The 8,872-nt window shown below is 61.4% G+C and overlaps 1 protein-coding gene across 1 annotated transcript; it reads right to left on the bottom strand.

The window, feature by feature from the left end:
• Positions 1–90: 90 nt before the first annotated feature.
• LOC130609315 (copine-5-like) lies at positions 91–8,205 on the bottom strand (the record flags this gene model as incomplete). The annotated part of the gene is made up of 14 exons (XM_057428192.1): positions 7,967–8,205; positions 6,896–6,935; positions 6,718–6,794; positions 6,550–6,609; positions 6,392–6,455; positions 6,050–6,153; positions 4,789–4,893; positions 2,397–2,438; positions 2,238–2,313; positions 1,959–2,012; positions 820–881; positions 611–657; positions 342–523; positions 91–240 (listed from the first exon to the last, which is right to left on the bottom strand). Coding segments are annotated over exons 1-14 (1,302 nt in total), but the record flags the coding sequence as incomplete, so codon positions are not given.
• Positions 8,206–8,872: the final 667 nt, after the last annotated feature.

Below are 8,872 nucleotides of genomic sequence, written 5' to 3'. Positions count from 1 at the left end.
ATACCCCATACCCTATATCCCATATCCCCATATCCCATACCCCACACCCCATATCCCATACCCTATATCCCATATCCCATATCCACATACCCCCCACCCCCACACCCCATACCGTGCCACGTGGTTGACGACGGGCGCGAAGTTGGTGGGCCCGTAGAGCTGGACGCGGCGCAGGCTGCGGTGATAGGCTTCCAGCACGCCCTCGATGCCGCTGCACGCCGGGTTCTCCGCATCCCCGTTCTGCAGCGCACGGATACACCCCCCCCCCACACACACACACACCCCACCGGTGACGTCACCGCCTCCCGGCCCCATCCCGCCTCCCCGCGGGAGCCCCTCACCAATGGGAACTCGTGGGACACGCGCCCATCCGGAGGGATCTTGGCCCCGAAGCCCAGCGCCGGGAACATCTTGTCGCTGTCGTAGTCCTGGATGATCTCCCCCACGGCCTTGAGGGCCATGGTGTAGGCGTTGAGCTGGTAGGGGCTCAGGTAGTGCAGGGACGTGGGTTGGGATGGGTTCCCTGTGTGGGGTTCGGGGCTCACATGGGCCCTGACACCCCATTAACACCCCCCCACCACCGCCACCATTGCGGCCTCCCCCCACTCACCGTTGGAGGCGGTGAAGTCGATGGCAACGGTGAAGTTGAGCTGGGTCCTGGTGAGGGCAATGGCACCACTGGGGGCTCCGTGTGTCCTTGGGGTGAGTTCTGCCCCCCTCCACCCCCTGGCACACAGGGGAGGGATGGGGACCCCCCCCCCACCCCGGTCCATGGGGTGTGGATGGGGCCGGGTCATCAGCCCCCCAACCCCGGCTCACCCGCCCCTGATGTAGTCCAAGAAGCTGGGGTCAGACTCCACCGAGAAGGACAAAAGAGTCACCTGCAGGGAGCGGTGTCACCACCGTCACCCCTCATGTAACCATCACCATCACCCTGTGTCACCGTCACCATCACCCTATGTCACCATCACCATCATCCCTATGTCACCGTCACCATCACCCCTCTGTCACCGTCACCATCACCCCTGTGTCACCATCACCATCATCCCTGTGTCACTGTCACCATCACCCCTCTGTCACCGTCACCATCACCATCATCCCTGTGTCACTGTCACCATCACCCCTCTGTCACCGTCACCATCAATCACCCTGTCACCATCACCCTGTGTCACTGTCACCATCACCCTGTGTCACTGTCACCATCACCATCAGCCCTCTGTCACCGTCACCATCATCCCTGTGTCACCGTCACCATCATCCCTGTGTCACCATCACCATCATCCCTGTGTCACCATCACCATCACTCTGTGTCACCGTCACCATCACCCTGTGTCACTGTCACCGTCACCATCACCATCACCCTGTGTCACCGTCACCATCACCCCTCTGTCACTGTCACCATCATCCCTGTGTCCCTGTCACCATCATCCCTGTGTCACCATCACCATCATCTCTATGTCACCATCACCATCACTCTGTGTCACCGTCACCATCACCCCTCTGTCACCGTCACCATCACCCCTCTGTCACCGTCACCATCATCCCTGTGTCACCATCACCATCATCCCTGTGTCACTGTCACCATCACCCCTCTGTCACCGTCACCATCAATCACCCTGTCACCATCACCCTCACCCCTTGTCACCATCACCATCACCCTCTGTCACCGTCACCATCATCCCTGTGTCACCATCACCATCACCCCTCTGTCACCGTCACCATCACCCCTGTGTCACCGTCACCATCAATCACCCTGTCACCATCACCCTCACCCTGTGTAACCATCACCATCACCCTCTGTCACCGTCACCATCACCCCTCGTGTCACCATCACCATCACCCTGTGTCACCATTACCCCTCATGTCACCATCACCCTGTGTCACCATCACCATCATCCCTGTCACCATCACCCCCAGGTCACCATCACCCTTGTGTCACCATCACCCCCTGTCCTCACCGTGCCCGAGTTCAGGTACTTCTTCTTCTTCAGCTTCTTCTTGGGGTTCACCACCTGGGGGGGGGGGGGGAAAGGGGGAGCTGCAGCACCCCAGGGTGCAGGGGGGGTACAGGGGGGGTGCAGTGCAGAGATGCAGCACCCAGGGGTGCACACAGGGGCTGTGGCACTTGGGGAGCACAATGCCCATAGGGACCCAAGGGACCGTAACACCCATAGGTACAGCATGGGCACCACAGCACCCATGGGTTCCCCATGGCACCCATGGGTGCCCCCGCTCACCTCGTACACGTTGAGGCCGTGCTCCCCCCGCGCCAGCTCGCGGTAGCTGGTGGTGAACTCCCCGATGAAGTCGTGGCTGTGGGTCAAGGGGGGGCCATGGGGCTGGGGGGGGGAGGTTGGGGGGCAGGGCTGGGGTGGGGGGGTCACCCCAGGACTCACCTGCCAGAGCGGTCCCAGTCGTACACCTCCACCTTGATGCTCCTGCGGGACATGGGGGTCACACTGGTGACCCTGACCCACACCCAGGGGGTAGTGGGGTCCCCATGGGCTCCTTTGTCACCCCCATGGGCCCCTTTGTCACCCTATGGACCCCTTTGTCACCCCCATGGGCCCCTTTGTCACCCTATGGACCCCTTTGTCACCCCCATGGGCTCCTTTGTCACCCCCATGGGCCCCTTTGTCACCCCCATGGGCTCCTTTGTCACCCTATGGACCCCTTTGTCACCCCCATGGGCTCCTTTGTCACCCCCATGGGCCCCTTTGTCACCCCCATGGGCTCCTTTGTCACCCCATAGGCCCCTTTGTCACCCTATAGACCCCTTTGTCACCCCAAGCGCTCCTTTGTCACCCCATGGGCTCCTTTGTCACCCCCATGGGCTCCTTTGTCACCCCATGGGCCCCTTTGTCACCCCCATGGGCTCCTTTGTCACCCCATGGGCCCCTTTGTCACCCTATGGGCCCCTTTGTCACCCCATAGGCCCCTTTGTCACCCTATAGACCCCTTTGTCACCCCCATGGACCCCTTTGTCACCCTATGGACCCCTTTGTCACCCCATGCATTCCTTTGTCACCCCCAGGGGACCTTTTCCTCCTCCTCAGGCTCCTCTCATCCCCGTTGCCACAGCAACACCTGGTGATGCTGAGCCAGCACCAAGGTGACACCGCTGCGGGGGGGGGACGGACACCCACAGCCCAGGGGTGGCTCATGGGGGGCTCTGGGGTGTCATTGAGATGTCATTGGGTGTCATTGGGTGTCTGTGGGGTGTCATTGGGTGTCTCTGGGGTGTCATTGGGTGTTATTAGGGTGTCATTGGGTGTCTCTGGGGTGTCACTGGGTGTTATCAGGGTGTCATTGAGATGTCATTGGGTGTCATTGGGTGTCTCTGGGATGTCATTAGGTGTCTCTGGGGTGTCATTGGGTGCTATTAGGATGTCATTGGGGTGTCTCTGGGGTGTCTCTGGGTGTTATTACGGTGTCATTGGGTGTCTCTGGGTGTCTCTGGGGTGTCATTGAGTGTTATTACGGTGTCATTGGGGTGTCTCTGGGGTGTCACTGGGTGTTATTAGGGTGTCTCTGGGGTGTCATTGGGTGTCTCTGGATGCCATGGGATGCCATTGGGGTGCCATTGGCTGTCATGGAGTTGTCATTGGGTGTCTTGGGGTGCCATTGGGGTGCCATTGGGTGCCATTGGGTGTCTCTGGGTGCCATCGAGTGTCATTGGGGTGCCATTGGCTGTCGTGGGGTTGTCATTGGGTGTCCTAGGGTGACATTGGGGTGACTCTGGGGTGTCATTGGGCTGTCATTGGCTGTCATGGGGTTGTCATTGTTTGTCCTGGGGTGCCATTGGGGTGTCATTGGGTGCCATCAGATGCCATTGAGGTGTTATTGGGCACCATTGGGTGCCATTGTGGTGCAATTGGGTGCCATTGGCTGTCATTGGCTGTCACTGGGGTGCCATTGGCTGCCATGGGGTTTTCATTGGTTGTCTTGGGGTGCCATTGGAATGTCATTGGGTGCCATCAGGTGCCATTGAGGTGCCATTGGGATGTCACTGGCTGTCATTGGGGTGCCATTGGGTACCATTGGGTGTCATTGGCTGTCATTGGGGTGCCATTGGGGTGCCATTGGGTGCCATTGGGGTGTCACTGGCTGTCATTAGGGTGCCATAGGGTGCCATTGGCTGTCATTGGGGTGCTATTGGCTGTCATTGGGTGCCATTGGGTGCCATTAGGGTGCTATTGGCTGTCATTGGCGTGTCACTGGGTACCATTGGGTGTCATTGGCTGTCATTGGGGTGCCATTGGCTGTCATTGGGTGCCATCGGATGCCATTGGGGTGTCATTGGGTGCTATCGGGTGCCATTGGGGTGTCATTGGGGTGTCATTGGGTGCCATCGGGTGCCATTGGGGTGTCATTAGGGTGTCATTGGGTGCCATCGGGTGCCATTGGGGTGTCATTGGGTGCCATGGTGTGCCATTGGGGTGCCATCGGGTGCCATTGGGGTGTCATTGGGTGCCATGGTGTGCCATTGGGGTGCCATCGGGTGCCATTGGGGTGTCATTGGGTGCCATGGTGTGCCATCAGGTGCCAGCGGGTGCCATTGGGGTGCCAGTGGGTGCCATTGGGGTGCCATCGGGTGCCACTGGGTGCCACTGGGGTGCCATCGGGTGCCATCAGGTGCCATTGGGGTGTCATTGGGGTGCCATCGGGTGCCATTGGGTGCCATCGGGTGCCATCGGATGCCATTGGGGTGCCATCGGGTGCCATCGGGTGCCATTGGGTGCCATTGGGGTGCCATAGGGCCCCACTGCATGCCGCGCCGGCGCTCACCGGTCGGGGTCTCCGTTGCAGAGCGCTCGCACGGGGATGTCGAACGCTGCCCACACCGGGGCCAGCGTCTGCCGCGCCACCTCCGTGCGGTGGCAGATGGTGAACCTGGGGGGGGGCACCGCGGTCACCCCATGGTGGTGACCAAACACCCCCCCCCCCCCCCCCATCCCCATAGAGACCAGCCCAGGGCACCCCCAGCCTGAACTGCCCATGGGGACAGTGGGGCGGGCACAGCCGGGGAACCCGGGATGGATTTGGGGTGTCCTGGGATGGGGTTCAGGGGGGTCCCAGGATGGGTTTGGGATGTTCCGGGATGGGTTTGGGGGTCTTGGGATGGGGTTCAGGGGGTCCCTGGGATAGGGGTTCAGGGGGTTCCAGGAGGGGGTTCAGGGGGTCCCGGGATGGGGTTTGGGGGGTACCAGGATGGGATTTGGGGGTTCCCGAGATGGGGTTCGGAGGGCTCCAGGATGGGGTTTGGGGGGTCCCGGGATGGGGTTTGGGGGTTCCCGAGATTCGGTTCAGGGGGGGCCTGGGACAGGTTTGGGGGGTCCCAGAATGGGGTTTGGGAGGTCCCGGGATGTGGTTCAGGGGGTTCCAGGATGGGGTTTGAGGGTTCCTGAGATGGGGTTCAGGGGGGTCCTGGGATGGGTTCGGGGGGTCCCAGGATGGGGTTCAGGGGGTCCCAGGATGGGGTTTGGGGGAGTTCTGGGATGGGTTCAGGGTGTCCCGGGATGGATTTGGGGGGTCCTGGGATGTGGTTCGGGGGGTCCCGGGATGGGGTTTGGGAGGGTCCCGGGATGGGTTTGGGATGTTCCGGGATGGGTTTGGGGGTTCCGGGATGGGGTTTGGGATGTTCCAGGATGGGGTTTGGGATGTTCCGGGATGGGTTTGGGATGTTCCAGGATGGGTTTGGGATGTTCCAGGATGGGTTTGGGATGTTCCGGGATGGGTTTGGGATGTTCCAGGATGGGTTTGGGATGTTCCGGGATGGGTTTGGGATGTTCCAGGATGGGTTTGGGATGTTCCGGGATGGGTTTGGGATGTTCCAGGATGGGTTTGGGATGTTCCAGGATGGGTTTGGGATGTTCCGGGATGGGTTTGGGATGTTCCAGGATGGGTTTGGGATGTTCCAGGATGGGTTTGGGATGTTCCGGGATGGGTTTGGGATGTTCCGGGATGGGGTTTGGGATGTTCCGGGATGGGTTTGGGATGTTCCGGGATGGGGCCCAGGGGGGTGCCGGTGTCTCGGGGGGTCCCTCACGTCCCGTCCTCGTTGCTGCGGTAAAACACCAGGAAAGGGTCGGATTTGCCAAAGAAATCCTTCTTGTCCAGTTTATTGGCACAGAACTGCAGCGTGGCCACGTCCTGGGGGGGACACACACGGAGTTTGGGGGTGTCATTGGGTGCCACCCCCTTGGGGACACTGCAGGATGGGGGGGGGCAGAGGGACACCAGCCCCATGGGACAGGTGAGCCCTGAGCATCCTTTTCCTCTCTAAGGGGGCTCAGCCCCACACACACAATGGGGGTGTCCCCGTCCCCCCACACACACACAATGGGGGTGTCCCCGTCCCCCCCCCATTGTCCCCAATGCTGGCTCTCACCCGGCAGTTGCCCAGCTCCTCGGCCAGGACAATGATGGTGCCGCAGCTCTTCCCGGGAATGCCGCTGCCGGGGTGTGTGTGGGGGTTATATGGGGGGGTTGTTGGGGGGCACACACACAGTGACCCCCCCCCCAAAGATGGGAGACCCCCAAACTCACCCATTGGAGAGCGCCGGAGCTGGTTTCCTGCGCCGGGAATGGGCGGTGGCAGCGGCCATCCTGTGGGGACACCCCGGGGTAATCCCATGGGAATGGGGAGGGGAGGGGGGGTGAGGGGTTCCCCATGGGAATGGGGGGCACATGGGGACACCGGGGGGGGGGGCTCACGTCAGCGGCTTCTCAAGGCGGCCGCCGGCAGAGCCCACGATCTCGCCCAGGGTGCAGAAGGTTTGGCCCAGGAAGTCCTGCGGGGGACCGGGATCAACGGGGACCGGGATCAACGGGGACCGAGCCTGTCCCATCCCATCCGCAGGGAATGGGGGAGCGGGGCCAGGCCCCCACGCACGTGCTTGGAGAGGTCGGGGCTCTTGGAGTCCACATCGTACCTGGGGATGGAGCAGGGACCGTGGCAGCGGGGACAGGGATGGGGATGGAGACAAGATGGGGATGGGGATGGGGATGTGGGCAGGGATGGGGATGGGATGGGGCAGGGAGGAGACTGGGATGGGATGGGATGGGATGGGGATGCGTTTTGATGGGATGGGATGGGATGGGACGGGATGGGGACGGGATGGGGACAGGGATGAGGATAGGATGGGGATGGGATGGGGACAGGGATGGGGATGGAGACAAGGTGGGGATGGGGATGGGGATGTGGGCAGGGATGGGGATGGGATGGGGCAGGGAGGAGACTGGGATGGGATGGGATGGGATGGGGATGCGTTTTGATGGGATGGGATGGGATGGGAGGGGATGGGGACGGGATGGGGACAGGGATGAGGATAGGATGGGGATGGGATGGGGACAGGGATGGGGATGGAGACAAGATGGGGATGGGGATGGGATGGGAATGGGTTGGGGATGGGGATGTGGGCAGGGATGGGGATGGGATGGGGCAGGGAGGAGACTGGGATAGGATGGGATGGGGATGGGAATGGGTTTTGATGGGATGGGATGGGGCCGGGATGGGATGGGGATGGGATGGGATGTGGACAGGGATGGGGATGGGATGGGGACAGGAATGACGATGGGATGGGGACAGGAATGACGATGGGACGGGGACAGGATGGGGACAGGGATGAGGATGGGATGAGGATGGCATGGGGACAGGATGGGGATGGGATGGGGACCGGATGGGATGGGATGGGGACAGAATGGGATGGAGACAGGATAGGGACAAGGATGGGGATGTGATGGGGACAGGGATGTGATGGGCTGGGGATGGAATGGGATGGGATGTGGATGTGATGGGGACAGGGATGCGATGTGCTGGGGATGGAATGGGATGGGATGTGGATGTGATGGGGACAGGGATGCGATGGGCTGGGGATGGAATGGGATGGGATGTGGATGTGATGGGGACAGGGATGCGATGGGCTGGGGACGGGCTGGGCTATGATGGGCTGCGGGCACTCACAGGTCGAAGCGCAGGTTCTGCTTCTCCTCGAAGAAGTAGTCGAGGACGAACTTGTGCAGGAAGTCGGGGTTCAGGGAGTTGTCGATGACCTCGGTGCGGCCGAACTGGGGACGGGGACATGGGGACACCGGGGGCTGGAGCGGGGGCCGGGGCCACGTGTGACAGGGGCAGGAGGGCCCAGGTGCCCCTTTGTCCCCGCTGGGGCCGGCCCCGAGCCCTGCCCGCCCCCCCCCGCCCATAGCGCCCAGAGCCCGCAATTAACCAGAGGCTTAATTACAGCCTGCGGGGGGGGCGGGAGGCAGCGGGGGGGGGGCCGCGGCACCCGGGTGTCCCCGAGTGTCCCCTCCCTGCGTGCAGCCAGGCTGAGAGCTCATTGGCCGCCTGCCTGCCTGCTGACAGATGATTGGTCACCTGCGCGGCACCCCAATCTGATCCCCAGTGTGCTGATTGGCTGGATGGCTGCACCCCAGAAAGCTGATTGGCCAGCACCTCAGCAAGCTGATTACTCATTGGTGATTGATTAACCGACTGGCACCCCAACATGCTGATTGGTCGGTTGGCCAAAATCTAACGTGATCATTGGCCAGACCACCAGTGTTGATGGTACCCCAACATGCTGATAGTTTGGCATCTAACACGCTGATTGGCTGGTTGGCCAGCACCCAAACATGCTGATTGGCCATGACCTCAACATGCTCATGATAGGCCAGCTGGCTGGCACCCCAACATGCGACTGGCTGTGCCAGCTGTCCACTACTCATCATCCATCCATCATCTTTCATCCATCATCCATCATCCATCCATCATCCATCCCTCCATCATCCATCCATCCCTCATCCATCCATCATGCATCCATCCATTCATCCATCCTTCATCCATCCATCATGCATCCATCATCCGTCCATC

This window comes from Pezoporus wallicus, unplaced genomic scaffold, assembly GCF_028554395.1.
Source record: "Pezoporus wallicus isolate ANWC-B61680 ecotype Strahan unplaced genomic scaffold, APGP_CSIRO_Pwel_v1 contig_14057, whole genome shotgun sequence".
NCBI lineage: Eukaryota > Metazoa > Chordata > Aves > Psittaciformes > Psittacidae > Pezoporus > Pezoporus wallicus.
This window is presented reverse-complemented; position numbering and strand designations above follow the sequence as displayed.